Genomic DNA, 19,412 nt, shown 5'->3' with positions numbered 1-19,412 from the left:
AATAGCGCTCATGACTTTCACTCGTTTCGGATTCATAAAACTTGAGTAATGACGCAGCGGAAATAAAATAATCACACAGAGAGACACAATGAGTTACTTGGTTCGGAGCCTGTGGCGACTCCTACTCCAAGGCTCACGATTGTTGATCGCTTTCGGTGGGCAACAACTATAGTATCGTAAATTCAGTACAATTTGAGATTACAATTAAGAGTACTTAGAAATAATGATACCGACAACAAAAAATAGTAGAATCACAGCTCCTGGTTGTCGGGGCATAGCTACAACACTTCAGGGTTGTCTCTTGAGCAACCAACAATCAAAGGATAGCTTTTTCATTGATGATCCAACCTGCTGCTCGAAACCTCCTTTTAAAGCTTGTTGGAGGCGCCTCAAACCCCTTCCAAGGCGCCTCCATGCTGTCGAGTCAGCCGCGTGGATCAACGCTGAAAACTTCTCCTTTGATCCACTTGAAGGCGCCTCCAAGCTAGTCCAAGGTGCCTCCAAGCTGCAGTCCAAGGCACTTCCAGCTTAGTCCAAGGCGCCTCCAGCTCTGTCGTGCAGACTTCAGCTCCTTTGCACCCGAGGCACCTTCAAGCTCCTTAGAGGCGCCTCGGACACTGTTCATCCGAGGTGTTACTTGCTCCTTTGTTCTTGCAAAATGTGTTAGTCCCAAACACATACCCTGCAAAACAAAGTTAGCACATAATAGTCATAAATATTGACAGTCTCCGGACTGTCCGGGTCTGACTTTAGATTTCCAACCGGAAACCCTAGGTCGACCCGACGCCTACTGTTCCCTCTACGGGGAACGCGTCCTCACCTACTTCCCTCAGGAGAGACTACCTTATGCCAGCACGATCCTCCAGACCGACTGGACTTTTGCTTAGCGTCCGATGCTTCCGGTCTTCATGTTGGACGTCCAGTCCTCGACCCATCCAAACTTCTACCCGGTTCGCTGCACTAGGATTTTAACTTAGGGTTACCACCCCTAGGATTTTTGCCCAAAGCTCCGACCCGCCAAGCCTTTCCGCATAGGATTACCGCCTCCTGTGACCTAGGGTTACCGCCCCCTAGGGTTTTCCCTTTGCCTAACCACAGCTAGGACTTTTGCCTAAGTAAACTTAGGACTTTCCTGCAATGTTTATTCAAGATATCAGATAACAAAACACTTTAACTTTGAACTCTTTGACATAATTAAAATATAGATTCGATCATTGATGCTTCCTGTACCAACACTTCAATGATACATAATAGCACATAAGCAAATTTGTTAAACCATGCAACATTTCAATCTCTTCTTCTTGTGTTTTTACATCGAGAGTGTGCATGTGCGCGCGCGCAATTAATGACATAGAACTATCACATTCCTGGCAGTTCATATTCAAACTCAGCCCCGGTCCTAACAATCAGGAGGCCCAGGGCGAAACAATCAAAATAGACCCTTAATTTTTTTTTCATAAAGTAAAAATTATTTATAATGACTTCTTTTAGTTTTTCTAGATGCAAAATCATCTATAATATTATTAATTTCAAGATTTTTTAAAATCTTTTTTTCAATAGATAAAATTGTTAATCCATGCAATCTCTTTGTGATATTATTGATCTCATGTATATTCTTAACAATTTTAATTTCGAGAAACTCCTTTCAGTTGATCTTACGGTAACAGACATAGTTAACAATATTTTCTAAGCAATTGCAACATTTGGATAACAATCTATATTTTTCATAAAATTAAAAATATCAATTGCTGATATTATCTCATTTGGTAAAGTTACTTGTAATATTTTTAATTCCGTAAACAAATCATCTAACTCAACATCTAATAAATTTTCATGCGTAAAAGTGGATGTTAATACAATATTTTCTCAACTCATTATTATCTAATGATTTTAATGTTTTCGAATCAAACAAAAAATCAAATATATTTTCAAATATTATCATTTCACCAAATATTTTCATTACAATAATTGTAAAACTATAATTTAAATAAACTGGATAAAACTATAATTTAAATCAATTAAAATAATTATACCTGGATGAAAAAGATGAGTAGATCTGTAGATGACAGTCCGCAACCATCGCAACTCGCAAACCTCCACACCGTAAGCTCAAAACCTCCAGGAGCAACGTGTCGGAGGTGGTGGTGCAGCTGTGTAAAGAAGTGGCAAAGTCACAGCCTCGCTGTGATGCCGTCGCGGTCTCATGGAGTCGCTAGTAGAAAAAAAAGTAAACAAAAATCGGACAACAGTTTACCAAACCTAATTCTTAAAACAATTAATATATATATATATATATATATATATATATATATATATATATATATATAGTATCATACTGTGCGTGACACGCACAGTACGCGACTATACGCGTCGCGCACCATATCAGTGTTTTTTATTTATTTTATTTATTTTTTTAAATTTTTAAATTAAAAAATAATTAAAAAATTTCTTTACGATTTTATTTATAGGGTTCAGGTTTTGGGTATAGTGTTAAAGTTATTTTTTTTTTTAAATTTTACCTATAGGGTTTAGGCTTTCTAATTAGGTTATAGTGTTTGGTTTAAAAAAAAAATTAAAATAAAATTAATTTAAGTATTTATTGAGTATTGTAATATGTTTAGGGGATATATCTATATATTAAATTTTAAATAAGGAAATGTTGAATTTTTTAAATTCAAAAAATAAAAAAAAAATTTTTTAAAAAATTAAAAACACTGATATTGTGCGCGACGCGCACAGTCGCGCACAATATCAGTGTTTTTTATTTATTTTATTTATTTTTTTATTTTTAAATTAAAAAATTTCTTTACGATTTTATTTATAGGGTTCAGGCTTTGGGTATAATGTTAAAGTTATTTTTTTTTAAAAATTTTACCTATAGGGTTTAGGCTTTCTAATTAAGTTATAGTGTTTGGTTTAAAAAAAAAATTAAAATAAAATTAATTTAAGTATTTATTGAGTATTGTAATGTGTTTAGGGGATATATCTATATATTAAATTTTAAATATGAAAATGTTGAATTTTTTAAATTCAAAAAATTAAAAAAAATAAAAAACACTGATATTGTGCGCGACGCGCACAGTCGCGCACTGTGCGCGTCGCGCACAATATCAATACTATACGCGCGCACAGTATATATATATATAAAAGTTAAAAGTTATGGGCCCCTCCAAAAAGTTGAGGTTGTGCGGCGGCGAAAGACAAGTGCAACAGTAAGAAATTATAAAACTTAATTTTTAAAATAATTAATATATATATATATATATATATTATATAAATATTTAATATTTGTGGGCCCTCCCAAAGTTGGGGCCCTGGGCAATCGCCCAGGATGGCCCTGCCTCTGGGCCGGGCCTGTTCAAACTGCAGCAGATCCTAGGACATTCACTTCATTGCTTAATTTGTTAGCTTCTTTTTTCTAAACAAAATGCTTCCTAACAATGGAGACATAGTCTCTTGATTATATATATACACGCACAAGGTGCAGTAGTAAGGATTGATGTTAAAACACAGAGAGTGAAACAAAGATAAGGATGAACCAGTTTATTTGGAACTTATAAATTGACCAAAGCAATCGAGTGGATAAAAAAAAATCTGGGAAAAGTTTCTTCATATCGAGTCTAAATCATGATGATTCTCGTCTCTTATCTCTACCAGCATCCCTATAAAAACGCATGTCCTAACAAAAGGAATATTAGAACGGATGGACAGTGTTCATTCAGAGTAAATCAAACTCCAACTTTCTCCACAATTATTGTCCTCTGGGCTTATCCGAATTATCTGAACCACATATTTAATATCTAAATCTACAGCTTTGCTCAAATTTCTCAAACTTTTCAAGTGTTTAGAATCTCAGCTTTTGTTTAGTAATCACATAAACGTTATCTTGACACAACATCAGATCAATACTAAAACATGCCTTTGAAAAAGCACCTACAACTGATTCCATAAACAAGCAACTGAAAGCTAGGTAGTTGAATCAGGGAAAAGTGATAGTAAAACTCCTTTTTTATTAACAGAGAGATTACAAATTGATTATATCAATTATGCAGATAGGTCCTAAATGTGGCATTCAGACATACCTGAAAGTTATGCTCTATTGAAGTGGACAATGGCCTGCCAACCTGGAATACATTCCGTCAGGACGACCATCTAATAGCCTCCAACCAAAGTAGTTCATGTGGAAGTCGTAGCTACAACTTTTTTCAATCTGAGTACTTTTCACGGATTTGAACCTGCGTATAGTAGGAAAGGTGATGGCTTTGGTTCCCTTGCATCGTTTGCTTAGAAATTCTTAGTTGCACACTAAACTTTTGGAGGTACTGGCAGAGCAGGAAAAAATATATGGATCATAGTACTAAATCAAGCATGAACAAACAATACTGTGAAATGCAACACCAGTTATAATGTGAATGATATTGGCATCTTAAGCTCACTTGCTACGACAATCTATATCCAAGATTGGCAAGCTTGGACCCACAGTTTGAGTAGTTTCCATGAACTATTTGTGAAAGTGAAAACAGAGCTACATTGCTCACTTCTCCATGTTCGTGTGCTTGATATTCGCCATTCCTGAAGTCATTCAATTGATGCATTATCAATTGAGAAAGGAGCAAAGTGAGAACAGTAGTTATTGAACAACTCACATCATCTCTGAGTATCTCAGTGCACCAAAGCTGACTTCTTTATTATAAGATTCGGATTGTCATATGCCTTATCTAAGAAGATATTGTGAGTGAGAAAGGAAAAACCATCAGCTAACAAAGGAGTGGTAAATGGAAAGATGTGATACATCTGTAGCAAGAGGAAGTGGTAAAAGGAAAGGTGTGGTATATGCAATTATCAAAACCAAGTTAACAGATAGGTATCCATCAGAGTTGTTGAGGCCAAAAGTTCCCCAATTTTACTGTAAATCATTTCTTTTAAAACCACAAAAAAACCCATAGAATCTACAGTTCATAGTCATGATAATGAGATAATTACATCGACAATATCCTATGCAAGATAAGGAACAAAAACAATACCAAGACAATCCTTATAATTATCCCTTAGACTTCAATTCCTTGTCCCACCTTACAAAGAGTAATTTGGTTCTTGTTGTCTGTCCTTGGCTTCATTTTGTGATCTTGAAGCAAACTAGTTGGATAATCCAACTGCTTTTCCCATACATTATTCTGCAATTGCTTCCACATCTGCACCACTACCTCCCTCTTTTTTCTTTATAATATGCTTCTCCTGCCATTGCTCCCCATATCAATCCATCTTCAAGCAAAGAAGAATAATTAACATCTTACCACCTGCTCCTTCCTTCTACTTATTTCTTCTTCTCTTCTTTCATTCTCCGGTAACCTTGAGTTTTTATAATGGCATCAGAATCACTCTCCCGAAGCTTGGGTTCTTCCTGGACCCCAAAGGAAAACAAGCTCTTTGAGCGAGCTCTAGCAGTGTATGACAAGGACACACCAGACCGCTGGCAGAATGTAGCTAGGGCTGTTGGAGGAAAAACAGTTGAGGAAGTGAAGAAACACTATGAACTACTCGTGCAGGACCTCAGACACATTGAATCAGGCCTGGTACCATATCCCAGTTATAAGGCATCTGGCAATAGGGGAAATGGATTTAATGAGGAGCAAAGGTAGACAAACTTATTCCAGTTCTCTCATCATTGTTTCTCCAATCATCCATCTCTTGATTTTGCACTAAAATGATAGGACTGAAGAACAACTAACCATTAATTTAAGTAGTATCATATTTCCTATCACACATTTCCTGTCCTCTTTTCTCATTCATTTTTTTTCCTTTTTCTGCGGGGCAAAGATAACCATTTCTTTTTGCTTCACGACCAACATGCATTATTTATCCAAACCAAAACTATGGAGGTAATAATTACTAGTTTGTGCTTTTCTGGTAGTTAGACGTAAGAACAAAACATATCTGTTACATTTCTTTTTCTACAAGATCCAGAGAATGGTGCTATTGCCACCTCAGAGGTGAATAGTTGGTTTCAGTATGACATGGTAAAATGAGAAACAAACTGCATATTATGTTTTTAGGCTTTCCTCGGCTTTTTCCCTAGATTAAACCAGCAAGAATTTAGATTTCCAGTTGTAAGTGATCCTTTCCAATGCACCAAGCGAATGGTTAATACGAACTTCTAAAATCATTTTTTATTTCAGTCATCAATCACTCTTCAGAAACTAAGCTCAGAATAATTCATTTCAAATCTGGGCAATTCATCATTCATTCTTCTTTAGTTTAGTTCTCTTATATTGCAGTTTCAATTAAATCTGCAATTAATGGCCCTCCAGATAATTTGAATGACTAATGTGCCTTATCATTTGAACATTCAGAATGAGTGACAATTGGTTTTAAGTAATAATTTTGCAGGCTCAGGCTCAGGTATTTAAAGCTCCAATAAGGCAGGGAAATTGTGCTCATGTAATATGGAAATTGTAGAAGAGAAAGCGACGACTTGAATTGTTTGGTTTAGCATCCATAAAATGTTTATTCTCATCTACTGTCTAAGAAACAACTTGAACACAGCGTGAGAAATTGTTGAATCGATGTAACTACTCCTTGGTAACTTAAATACATGTATAACTGCTTGTCATTAGACAGATAAATACTACACATCTTCTTATGCTCTTGTAATTAGTTAAACGTTTGTAAGAGCATCTCCAATGCAAGCTTTATTAGAGGTTTGTAAAATTGAAAAATCTCACCAAAAAGAGCTTTTATGGTTGTGTATTTAAGTGCATCTCCAATGGTTAAAGTTATACAAAAGTTTTTTTATGATTTCAATATGGCACATCATGCTACATCAACATTCTAAAAACCTATTGAAACAACTCCAATAATTAGAGTTCTAAAAAATTCTAAATAATTTTTAAGTGGTCTAATTAATAACATGTAATTGCATGGCTACATGCATATTGCATAAATTTCAAAGAAAAAAGCAGCTTTGAAATTTCACTACTGCTCTTAAAATACAAAGCTCAAACCTTGCATCCACAATAGTTAAAAAATTTTTGTTCAGCTTTTTTATTTTTCAAACCTCTTTAAAAACCTTGCATTGGAGATGCCCTAAGGTTTGGGGTTTTTAATTTAAGAGCAGGTTTGAGTTTTCAAACCTACTTTTTTCTCTTAAATATAGAGCTAATAATTAATGTCAATAATTGTCATAATGTTTTATAATGTTTCATTTTATAAATAATTAATAATAAGTCCACTTATGAAAAGAATTAATGTGCATGAGCCATGTAATTACATATGGAGAGAATTACAAAAAAGCTCACTTAGAGCTTTAACCATTAAGAATATTTCAATGAATTTTTATAATGTTGATGTGGCATATTGAAATCTTCAAAAAAAACTCATTCAAAGCTCGATCCTTCCAGTGGTATCCATCTGGACTTCAGGATCTATTAACATATCATATTGTACAAACTGGGTAGTGGGTTATAAAAGTGCGTGAAACTGAGGCAATCCGACATCAAAATTTAAGCACCACAAATACTCGAGATTAAATTGGAAACCAAAAGACAATATGGACAAGCCTCCCATTTGCTTTGACACCCCTGTTATAAAACCTCATTGCGACCAACTCCAGTAACATTTTTGTTCGAGAAACGTAGGAAGCCCAAAAATATACACAACTTCACGAGGCTGCTTATATATAGTGAATCTAATGGCTTTTGCATCCTTAATCATGGCATTTAAGAAGATAATTTTTTTCTTATAAGACTCATTAATCACAAAACTTCATCACTCTTGTAGTTTCATGGTGACTAGTGGCATTTGATAGATCCTTTTTCTCGATCAGATCAGGCATGAGCACAAAGGCACTCGATTATATAAGAATGGCTAAAAAGGAGTAACTAATACGAAGAACTCTATCTCCTGTCAGTTTATAAGAAATGCTTTAGGAAGGACGCATGACCTTGGTACTTGTAATTCTAAACCCTAAACCTGAATATTTGATTAATTGAATATACATTTAATATAGACACCCAGTTGAATTAAAAAAAAAGGTAGAATTAGATGGATACTTTTTTATTTTTCTATGTTAGTTTTAGAAGAGAAATTTAGGATGACTTATTGGTAGCTTATGTGATTAGTTATTTTGTCAAATTTTCAATTCATTTTTCTCTCATACAAATTTGGAAATATTATGTAAATGTGAAATTATAATTTTTTTTCCTTATTTTTAATACATCATCAAATCTCCCATCGTGGCAGTTAACCATGACGTCAGCCGTGGAAAGTTATCGCATGTCAGGCAGACCAACCGTGAGGATATAAGACGTGGCACGGCGGGTCGGGATGGGTCAAGAGCGTGAGCTTCGGGAATGTGCAGGTGTTGTCGCAGGCGCAATCGCCCATCGCGATCGACCAATTCTATTGCGACGGGAGCAAGTGCAAGAACCAGACGTAGGCGGCGGCCGGTGGCCCAGCCGGACATCACGCGCGTACCAGTGCGCATCAAGGGCACCTGCACGGTGCAGCGCCGGGGTACTTCGCGTGCAACGACGCCGCGCCCTGCTCCGGCTTTCACCTCGACAACGTATACGTGGAGCTTCAGCTGGTGGAAGCGGGCTACCACACGTATAACCCCTTCTGCTCGCTGGCAAGCGTATGGGAACTTACAAGGAACCATGGAGCCGCCAGTCACATGCTTGCGGACTGCATGCAAGATCTATAATTAACTATAAAATATGTAACTATTTTTATGTGTGCGTATGTAAATTACATTCTTCAATACTATAACTATTTTTATTTGTGTCAGGTAAAAGGCATAAATACCGGTGATATATATATTTTAAGAATAACAAAACTCAATATTAAGTATAATGTATGTTCCTGTGTAAATAATTAATTTAAGTGACAAATAATACAAAATACATAATATTAATAATAAAATATAATTAATTTAATTTAAATTCGTTCCTATCTAAGACATGAGCAGTTTTTTTATAATCTCTAATATATTACCTTAATATATTTTTATAAATCTATTGATCTTGTCCTAAAGTTGATGGGATAGAAAGCTCTGGTGTTGGTCCTCCGACGTTCAAATCAATCGTCGACGATGATGTAGAAGGCAGAACAACAAAAATAAAAATTATAGCGCAAATAGTGTATATCGTGTATTTCCGTCGATACTTGGATCCCCTTTATATAGAGTTCCTGTAGTGCGCGTGCACACTTCCCCAGGCAAGCACGTTCTCGAAATTTCTCCTGAAAAGACTTGTCAGTAAAGTGTTCCTGACACAATACTTTAACAAGCCGAGCATATCTCTAATGTGACAGTGGAAAGTTCTGTCGTACGATTTTTTCTGTCGACCATGCTTGATGTCATCCGTACTAACTCCCAAAATGATGTCGAGAGATAACACTGTGAGGCTGTTGTTGGGTCGAGCGGGTTAGGCGCTTGGCCGGAACTCCGCTGCGCCTGTACCACGTCTGCTTGGCCAGAACTCCACTAAGCCGGTGGCGCGTCCTGTTGCCTGACCGAGCGGGGTAGTTGATTGATCAAGATTCTGCATATCGTCAACTTCTCCTCTTGGCGTCCAACAACACTCCATTGAACATCGGTCGTATGATACCTTCCCGAGTCAAAAGTGGTGTCGGACTGGAGCCTTCATCTCCCGGTCAGGGGCCTGGTCGCCCGATCAACTTATGCGATTATCATCCGTTTAGACATATGATATCTGAATGTTGATCGCCTTAATTCTGACCCGTGACAACCAACTCTTGCCAGATGGATCCCTCATCGATGCATCACCTATTATTCTCTTCGTAATAAAAAAATCTTCAATTTTTTTATAACCTTAAATGGTTAACTTTTTTTTATATCATTAATTGCAAGTTCTACCAATCTTGTTAATTTTGAGAACAATGATATATTAATAACATATCGTCGTTATTAGTGATTCAACAGGGATCAGATATGGATAGTATTTTTTTTCATTATCCTCTATCATCAATGATCATATTTTTTATTTCGAACATTAATATCATTATGGAATTTTTATATGTGTTATTGTAAGACTTTTAATCAGATATTTTTATCATTTAGAATTTAAGAATTTATACTGATCTGGTTACTTTTTCAATTTTTTATTAAATCGGAACTCAAGCTGATTTTTTTTACTCGGCCAAAATTTTGTTTTTTTTTAAAACATAAAAGACACCATCTTTTCCCGTCGTTGGTCAGCATTTACACTTTTGTCCTAGAAAGGAGACTGCTTCTCTCACGGTGCTCCCTGCCGCCGTCGTCTTCTGACGCCTTTTCTCATTGTTGTCCGCCGTAACCTCGTTGCTGATGTCCGCCAGAGCCTCGCTGCTGTTGTCCACCGTCGCACCTCGCTGCTGCTATCCGTTGTAGCCTCGCTGCTGCTGTCCGCCGTCGAACCTCCCTGCTGTCTTCCGCCTGCTCCGTCTCACAGCAATAGGTTAATTTCTAAAACCAATAGTACTAAATAGCTTATCCTCGTTAATATTCAAAGGAGCCCAAAATTAGATTGCAAGGGTCCTAACTCCATCCACTTGTCCAAAATTATTTGCAGTTAAATTTTGTCCACCGTTTTTTACATGGAGAGAATGACAACCGATAAGAGGATCATGGACTATCAAAATTTATATATCTATCCGGGCTAAGAGGAAGCTATTTATAAGATCATGTTCTTTAGCTCGAGGACATGGCAAAATCATAAGACATTTAGGATTGTCTGGATAAAAATCTTTCTCTAGAACAACTGAACGTGAGCCGCCTTCGGTGAGTACACGAAACAACGAAATGCAAAGTGCACCTGAGCAAATCGACCATGTGGAAGACTCTATGAAAAAGTAATTTATACTTTTTTTTTATCATTCAACACTTATTTACTTGGTAAATCTAAACTAATTATTAATGTATTTAGATAAATCATCTACTCAACAAAATTTAAACGGACAAGATAAAAATAAGTATGGTATGGCGTGTAAATTGAAAAATGGAGATAAGCTTCCTATAAGAAAAAATGATAATATCAGTTAGTTTTATTGATTATCTTTTGGGATAATCGATTTCATTCTACGAAAGTTTTCCACTGACGATTAGGATAAATCGAGAAGCGCACACGGTAGTCAGTCCAAAAGCTCAGCATCCTTTGGTTGCACCCCCTATTTGGAAGAAAAATTTATATAAATATATCATAGTTAGGATTCAAACAACAGATGTCTAAATGACAATTTGAATATCCTCCCGAGACATCATAACCCCAGGGATAAGCTCTTGAGTTGAATCATCAAGCCTTTACAAGAGATTTTAGATTTAACGTAAGAGATGGAAACATATCTCTCATTCAAGTTCTTAATAAAATTGGTGAAGATATTGAAAATCTTGCTATAGTGAGTTAGATTTACATTTGTATTATATTAAATATCTTCTTATTAAATACTTACCATAATTTTTTGAGGATAAATTAAAAAATAATGAAATTGAGCTATATTGTGAGACAACCCTTAAATATATGCAATAATTATGGTAAAATTGGAGATGCTAGATGAACTCTAAATTTGTAAAATCATGCAAAACACGTCCAAAAGTTTTACAAAATATTCCCAACAGATTGGATAAACAAGTTTGGAAATGATTGGCAACAAAATATTTTTAAGTGAGTTTTTAGATTATTTTTATCCTATCTTTTCTATGTTATAAATTATATTTTAATTTAAATGTCTATTTTTGTAAATTTATATTAATGTTAATATAATTTCAGAATAGATCCTTAAGATCTATGCTACATTAAATAGGCAGCAAGCCTTTTCGAAATTTGACATATGAAATGGTAAGATATGTATTATAAAGGTTTTATATTAACTTATACATAGGAAGAGAAAGATGGACAACCTCTAGGATTTATGTCAATATTGAACAAATATGTGAGTATATAACATTTTAATTCATTTTTTTACATGATATTTAATTTATCTTAAATTTAATTCAATATTTTTTAACTTATTGAAGGATAAGATTTGTGAGGTCATTTGAGAAAATTCTTCCTTGTCAACTATTTAATTTGTCGAGAAATATTTTGGACCTCAATGATATAATCATGTTTTTTAGCCATGAAGGAGGAATGAGACCAAAAGATGTGAGATGACCTATTACTTTGAAGTAAGAACTTTGTTACGAGAATGTCACACTACGTGAGCAAATAAATAATATGGAATATGAATTTAAAACTTTTAATGAGTTGATGTTGAAGAATTTAATATCTAATGTATAAGTGACTACGTCGGTTAAGATTGAATTAGTTACTTTAAAAAATTTAATATAATTGTCTATTATTTGGCAATGAGAAAAAGTATTTTTGTTCATTTTGAGTTGTCAATACTTCATAGGCACATAAATAAACGATTAGTGAGGAACAATAGAATGAAAAGTAGTCTTGGTAATTTGCATTGATTGATATTCTCTAAAACCTTTTTCTTACTTTACTGTAATGCTATTAAATATCTTATGTGCTAGTTACTATTCCAAAGATTAGTAGTCGTCCGTGATTTTTCTCTTCCGTGTTGGCCCTGAGACGGGTTGACGGGGACGTTGGGGGCGAACATATTCACCTTTTGCCACCATGTAATGCTATTGAATATGCTTCTATAATGTTAAATAACTCTTGTGGTAATGTTGGAAAGTTGTTGAAATGTTGATGCATCTCGTCTTTCACAACTAACATCCATGTCTTTAGTGGAATAATTGGTTTGTAATGGAGGGAACCCCATGACTTGGCCTAATGATTAGATATCTGATTTCTAAACCGAATGTTAATGCTTCAAGACACATAAAAGTTTTCAGCTTATCGGAGTGTGTGTGTATTATGACCCTATTGCAGTTTGTTGTGTACATTTCTTTGTATACATCAAAATCAATAACCACATGTCATTGTATATTTATTATTGATATCTTAATTGTAGCTTATTCTGTATATTGTTGGAATTCTTAAAAGATAATTGTAGTACAAATAAGTTGTTTCAATTATAAATCGGATTTAACCAAGAAATATTTGTGTTAAATGTTATTTAATATTTAGTATTCATTTCTGGTTCTTTGGTTCTTGTTATTATCTCTCTTGTTTGATGAAATTAAATTGTAGGTTTAATATTTTGTATATCAAGATTAATTTCTTTATTTTTTAAAAAACTATTAACGACAGTATTTTTTTTCCACTACTAATTATTTCTTAACGGGATCTTTTAGGGATAACTACCTATCATAGTCCTTGATGAACTTTAACGAAGGGAATTGACCTTTTAAGGATGAAAATTTCTATCGTTAAAAGGTCCTTTTTTAAGTAGTGTTTGAAATTTTACTATCGCTTTTAAACTATAATTCTTAAACTTTACTTCTATAATGATGAAAGCTCGTTTCTCCAACTTTTTCAAACTTATTAAAATCATTCATTGGAGATGCCCTAATCAGTTATATATCTATCTAGACTAAAATTATATAAAAATCAGATGTCATTTGCGGACACTTTTTACTACTGTTCCATAAATTCTATTCATTTAATACGGATAATAAATGACTAAAGTTTGACAGCCTCAAGTTCACTAAAATTTTGATAGAAATAAATTATCATCTTACAATTCTACAATCTTTGCATGCACTTGTCATATTTTGACGTGTGATATTTTCCTCAAGATTCAAAAGTTGTATCTGTCTCCACTAATCGCGGCACCTAAAAAATTAAGCCAAACACAAGAAGATAAGTAATTATTCGTTAATTTTTTTAGTTATATTTAATTTTATTTTAAATCTTAAGAATCAAGTTAGTTAATTTATTTTAAATCTTAGTAAATAAATCTAGTTGGTTATTTTTCTGTTTAGATTTTTTTTTAAATTTTGAGAGCTATATAAACATATGCTTAAATGATATTTAGGACAAGTTGTTTTGATATTGAATCAATTGATTTTGCTTAAAGCACGTCACAACTACATCTCTTTTATTCTTTTATTCCCATTCTTGTTTTTTTTTAGAAGTTTTTTTTTAAATTTATCTTGGGCTACTTCTTATTTCATTATTTCTCTCTTGTTTTCTCGTTAATTCCTCTGAGATATCACGCTTGAGAATAATCTCTATTTTGATCGGCGTTAATTGGTATCAAAGCTTATTAAGATCCAATAGAGGGTCATCGTTAGGAATGGCAATGGGGCGGGGCGGGGACGGGTTTATCATCCCCATCCCCGACCCCGAATTTTATCCCCGCCCCCATCCCCGCCCCCATACCCGATTTTTTCTAATCGGGGAATCCCCGAACCCGGCCCCGCGGGAATTAAATCCCCATCCCCGCCCCCGCCCCCGATTTTTTTATCGGGGAATCCAATCCCCGCCCCGTCCCCGACCCCATCCCCGATTTTAGAAAAAATTACTATATCAATTTACTTTCATTATATTCTATTCATTCTATTGTATAATCAAAAGAAAATAAATAATACAGCAATGCGATAGATTCTCAAAAAACTACCAATTCACAATAGTAATTTCACAAAAGTATCGATGAAACTGTCTATCGCAAAATACACCACCAATTCACAACAGTAATATCACAAAAGTATTGATGAAACTGTCTAAAACAAGAGTTATTTCCTTGCAAGAATAACGACATCACAACTCGCCCGCGATACTCACAAGTCACAAGTTCTCTTTTGAACTATTGTCTCCATGTTAATCTGAACAGCAATGAGTCAAGAGTGAGTAAAATAACCGAGTGCAAAACAAGGAAAATTCAATGAGTAAATAGGAGGAAAATCACAACAAGAAAGGCACAAGTATTTGAAAGCAGTTAGAACAAGAATTAATTTCACTATGTTTTGATAGTTACACGAAGAGAATTAAATAGCAAAACTATATATGCATTTTAAAGCAAATTATATCTGCTAGAATTACTTTAAATTTGTGAATCAGTTTAAAAGTATAGGCTGTAGTTAAGAAAATTAAAGAATCTAATACAAGTATTAAGAATGCTTGTAGACATGCAGGTAAGAAAATCAAATCGTTAGGTGGTAAGAAGAATCATCAGAAAACACTACCTACATCTGTTGATCAGGCAAAGAAAAAAAAGAAGTTTTCATTTAATGGAAAAAATGGCCCTGGTAACTTTCTAATGAACTTGACATATTTGCCTTGTCTTGTTAACACATTAAATGTTATTCTAGAGGTTTGTTGATTGTTGACTGACAGGTTTAGGAGAAGGAAGCTTCAGCAGAAGGGAGGATGAAGTTGTGATGTATTCAGATGTTGAACTCTGTTGGTCAGACACCAACAAATGCAGCATTTGGTCCAAGTTTTGTTTAGAATGAGGGATCTGTAATGATTGTGTAGATTAGCTACAACTCTTACTGATAACCTTTCGTTGTAAGCTTTTTACTAATTTTTAATTGTAAGTTTTTGTGAACTGTTTTAGAACTAATGCAGAGCCAGAACTATTGCCTGTGGTTTCGTATACATGCTGTCATAATTTATGCTTTCATCATTACAACAAAAATGCGATAATTATGAATTTATCCCGCAATTGGAGGATGCATGCTATAGCAATATTTGCAGTGTAGCAATACTTCTCGTTCTCACTTTCTTCTTTTAGCATGTATATTTCTAACATAATCACCCATATCCAATGTTGTTAGAGAATAGATGATATTTAAGAATGGTTAACAAATTTCACATAGCAATGTATAACTAAGAGGTAAAGTATCATTTCTCCATTTCACTCACTCCCTTTTAACATGCTGATTTCTAACAATATGAATTAAACACTATGTGTAGTACCTGTACATGAAACCCTATGGGACCGAAAATGAAGGCACTTACTTGGGAACCACTTGGTATTCAAGCAAACTAAATTATCCTCGCTATGTGGGGGTAAAAGCTTCATTGGAGTCCTTAATCTGATCCAGTTTTTGAAATCTATTTCTGCATAAATGTTGACAAGGAATTTGAATGAGATTAAATTTATCATATTGTCCAATAAAAACAAATAACAGAAACTATCACATTGTCCAACAAAAGCAAATAGAAAAAAAGACATATAGATTATAGAGTTACTATCTATGACCATCACATTAAATTTACCATCACATTAAATTCTAACATTCTATGGAGTTACTATCTGTGATTGTGCGTGACAACGACTCTGGCTCCTACAAAATAATAAGACATATAGAAAAAAGATTAATTAAATTTTAAACACTTTAATACAATAATAAAAATAACTTACCTCTATATCAGCATCATTATCAAATTTTTGATCACTTGAAATTGTAGAATCTAATAAGATAAAATGAATAACAAATATTATAATGAAAATCAATAAAGAAATAGAAACAATTTCATTTGAAAACTATTTAATACCTTGAATTTCACTCCATAACCAATCTCGAGCACACATCAAAGCTTCAACAGTTTTAGAATGAAGTCTACTACGATGAGCATTTAAAATTCTCCCACTAGTACTGAATGTTGATTCGGAAGCAACGGTCGTCACGGGAATGGCCAACACATCCTTAGCAATATCATGCAAAATGGGATATTTGATCCCATTTGTCTTCCACCAACATAAGATATCAAACTCACTTGTTCTTGGCAAAAGAGACTCTTCTAAATAATAATCCAAGTCCGACTTCTCATGTTCAATACTATTATTAGAATCCATGAACATCTCAAATTTATCAGCATAAGTACCACGCTTAGGAAGTGGAGGCCTTAAAGAAGAAGAAGATTGTGAATTTTTCACTTTCTGTGATTGTTTGGATTTTTTCTCATACTCTTCAACCATGTCACACAACTTTTTCTTTAGTTTTTCAATCTCATAAGAAGACATATCACCATAAACAAGAGGATAATAGAATTGAACTGTCTTCATCTTGTACCTTGGATCTAAAATACTCCCAATTGCCAATAAACAATTCATTACATCCCAATATTTTTCAAACTTTACTTTCATATTTGTTGCCATTGTTTTCACCACATTATCATCCGAGAGAAGCCAATCACCAATTGCCAACTTAATATCACAAATAGTAGAGAAGAAAAGATTTATAGTGGGATACTTGGTCCCCGAAAATAACTCTGTGGCATCAAAAAACATCTCCAATTTAGAAGAAATCTCTCTCACTTTTGACCAATCTTCTTGTGTGGGAACTCTTTTATATAAAGTTTCACGTTGTTTCAAACGAGCAAACACAGCTTCATATTCCAATGCAGTGTTAAGCATTAAATATGTAGAGTTCCATCGTGTTTTGCAATCAAGTTCTAGCTTCTTTGTGCTTGGAACCTTCAATTGTCGAGCTGTTTCAATAAATTTTTCATCTCTTTTTGGTGTTGCTGTCCAAAATGCGACACTATAACGAATTGTTTCAATGCTATCACTAATTAATTCTAGTCCATCCCTCACAACCAAATTCAAAAAATGGGCACAACACCGCATGTGAAATAATTTTCCTTCTAAGATAAGTGAACTCGGAGGAAGCTTGTCCAGAATAAGCTCAATCATAGCATCATTAGTTGTACAATTATCAACGGTTAAAGTAGATAACTTACGATCCAAGTTCCAATCCAAGAGGCAATCAACAAGTGCATTTGCGAGAACCTCAGCAGTATGTGGACACGGCACATATATAAACCTAGTAAAAAAAATATAATGCATTTTAATGATAATAGTAATATTATTAATGGTAAATGCAAGTATAAAGTTCAAGAGAAAAAACTTTACCTGACAAGCCGACTTTGTAATTTCCATGAAACATCAATGAAGTGTGAAGTGATGGCCATGAATCCTCTTTGCTGATTACTTGCCGTCCACATATCAGTTGTCAACGCAATTCGACTAGCATTTGAGTCTAATAATTTCATTGTTTTATTTCTTTCATACTCGAATATCTTCATGATGTCAGTCTTGATTGTGTTTCGGGAAACAACTTTAAATATTGGTTGCAATGCATGAGAGTACCTTCTAAAGCCAACATGATCAACCATAGATAACGGGTACTCATGCAATATAATCATATTTGCAAGCTCTGTCCTCGCTTGATCTTGGTTGAAATGGTATGTCCCAAGTTGCATTATCCCATCATTGGATTTTGCTGGCTGCAATAGAGATTGTTGTATGGTCTTCTGTTTCTTGTGCAAGCATATTTTCATGTGGTCAAGTAAATGCTTGGTACCATTCTTAGTATCACCACCTAAGGCTTTCTTACAATCATTGCAAATCGCTTTCCATTTTCCTCCAATTAGTTTTTTCTCGAAATGATCCCATGCAATAGATCTACATTTTCTTTTTGTTCCAACATCTGTACCCGAAATTTCAGCATCTAAAGTGTTATTTAGAGTTGCTTCGTTTGCCTCAATTGGAACACTCTCATTTTGTGAATGCGATGCTGTCGATGCAAGAACTTGACTTCCCATAGTTGGAAGAGTTTGCATAGCACCCTCAACCTCGTTATCATTAATTTCCATCTGGAATGATATATCTCAACAAAAGCCAAAAATAGATAGCATCATAATTCATAAGCATCAGATCATCTCAAAAGAAGCCAAAAATAGATCGTATCATAATTCATAAGCATCAGATCATCTCAAAAGAAGCCAAAAATAGATAGCATCATAATTCATAAGCAACAGATCATCTCAAAAGACAGATGCCAGCAAATATCATTTGTATTTGAAAATGAAACAAAATAAGGTAATATTTTTTGAAATAAAATTCATGAATCCAGGGAGAAAAAGAGAAGAGATAAATTGACACAAACAAAAACTTAAAATATGGCTCACCTCGCTGACGATGGGAGCAAGCATTGATGACATATGAGGATTGTAAGATGTGCAGGCCAACAATATCGACGGGAGACTATAGAGGCATGGGGGCAAAGACCAAACTTGGAAGGGAGGCACTGGCAGGGAGCGATGACAGGAGACTAGAGAGGCTGGAGGGTTTGCTGCGTTGAGAGGAGTAGCATCGATGGAGATCTACACAATGAAGGGAGAGACATCGGTGGAGCTTGACGAGAAGAAAGGAGCGGCGGCGACGCGGCGTCGAACTGTCAAAGGGAGTGGCGATGAAGGAAGCGGCGACGAAGGATTGAAGGAAGCGGCGTCGAATGGGAAAGGGCAGAAGACGTAGGGTTTAGTAATTAGGGGATTTTTTTTATCTTATATTATTATTATTAACATTATTATTATTATTAAAATCGGGGCGGGTTCGGGGATGGGGATAGCATACCCATACCCGCCCCGATTTAATTTCGGGGATTTTAAAAATCCCCGAACCCGAACCCATACCCGAATTAACTCCCCGAACCCGTCCCCATTCGGGTTTTCCCCACGGGGCCCCGAACCCGTGGGGAAAATTGCCACCCCTAGTCATCGTGAGCG

General features: G+C 34.9%; 2 protein-coding genes across 2 annotated transcripts; one reads left to right on the top strand and one right to left on the bottom strand.

Moving 5' to 3' along the window:
- The first annotated feature begins 5,053 nt into the window (after positions 1-5,053).
- LOC122029839 (protein RADIALIS-like 3) lies at positions 5,054-6,613 on the top strand. Its single transcript, XM_042588971.1, has 2 exons — positions 5,054-5,635; positions 6,388-6,613. Exons 1-2 carry the CDS (start codon positions 5,364-5,366, stop codon positions 6,416-6,418), a joined length of 303 nt encoding a protein of 100 aa, XP_042444905.1. The 5' UTR covers positions 5,054-5,363; the 3' UTR covers positions 6,419-6,613.
- A 1,593-nt stretch (positions 6,614-8,206) lies between these two features.
- On the bottom strand, positions 8,207-18,497 carry LOC122028946 (zinc finger BED domain-containing protein RICESLEEPER 2-like). The gene is made up of 5 exons (XM_042587917.1): positions 17,755-18,497; positions 16,395-17,665; positions 16,261-16,310; positions 10,315-10,462; positions 8,207-8,682 (listed from the first exon to the last, which is right to left on the bottom strand). Exons 1-5 carry the CDS (start codon positions 18,495-18,497, stop codon positions 8,207-8,209), a joined length of 2,688 nt encoding a protein of 895 aa, XP_042443851.1.
- Positions 18,498-19,412: the final 915 nt, after the last annotated feature.

Source organism: Zingiber officinale, chromosome 10B (genome assembly GCF_018446385.1).
Source record: "Zingiber officinale cultivar Zhangliang chromosome 10B, Zo_v1.1, whole genome shotgun sequence".
In the NCBI taxonomy this organism is placed as follows: domain Eukaryota; kingdom Viridiplantae; phylum Streptophyta; class Magnoliopsida; order Zingiberales; family Zingiberaceae; genus Zingiber; species Zingiber officinale.
This window is presented reverse-complemented; position numbering and strand designations above follow the sequence as displayed.

Excerpts from the sequence above, each read along its gene's own strand:
- LOC122028946 (XM_042587917.1), bottom strand. The coding sequence starts at position 18,497 with ATGGAAATTAATGATAACGAGGTTGAGGGTGCTATGCAAACTCTTCCA. Across the intron at positions 17,666-17,754 it reads TTACAAAGTCGGCTTGTCAG|GTTTATATATGTGCCGTGTC; the intron begins GTAAAGTTTTTT and ends TTTTTTTACTAG. Across the intron at positions 10,463-16,260 it reads ATAATGATGCTGATATAGAG|AAATTAACCTATTGCTGTGA; the intron begins GTAAGTTATTTT and ends TATTGGTTTTAG.
- LOC122029839 (XM_042588971.1), top strand. The coding sequence starts at position 5,364 with ATGGCATCAGAATCACTCTCCCGAAGCTTGGGTTCTTCCTGGACCCCA. Across the intron at positions 5,636-6,387 it reads GGATTTAATGAGGAGCAAAG|GCTCAGGCTCAGGTATTTAA; the intron begins GTAGACAAACTT and ends ATAATTTTGCAG.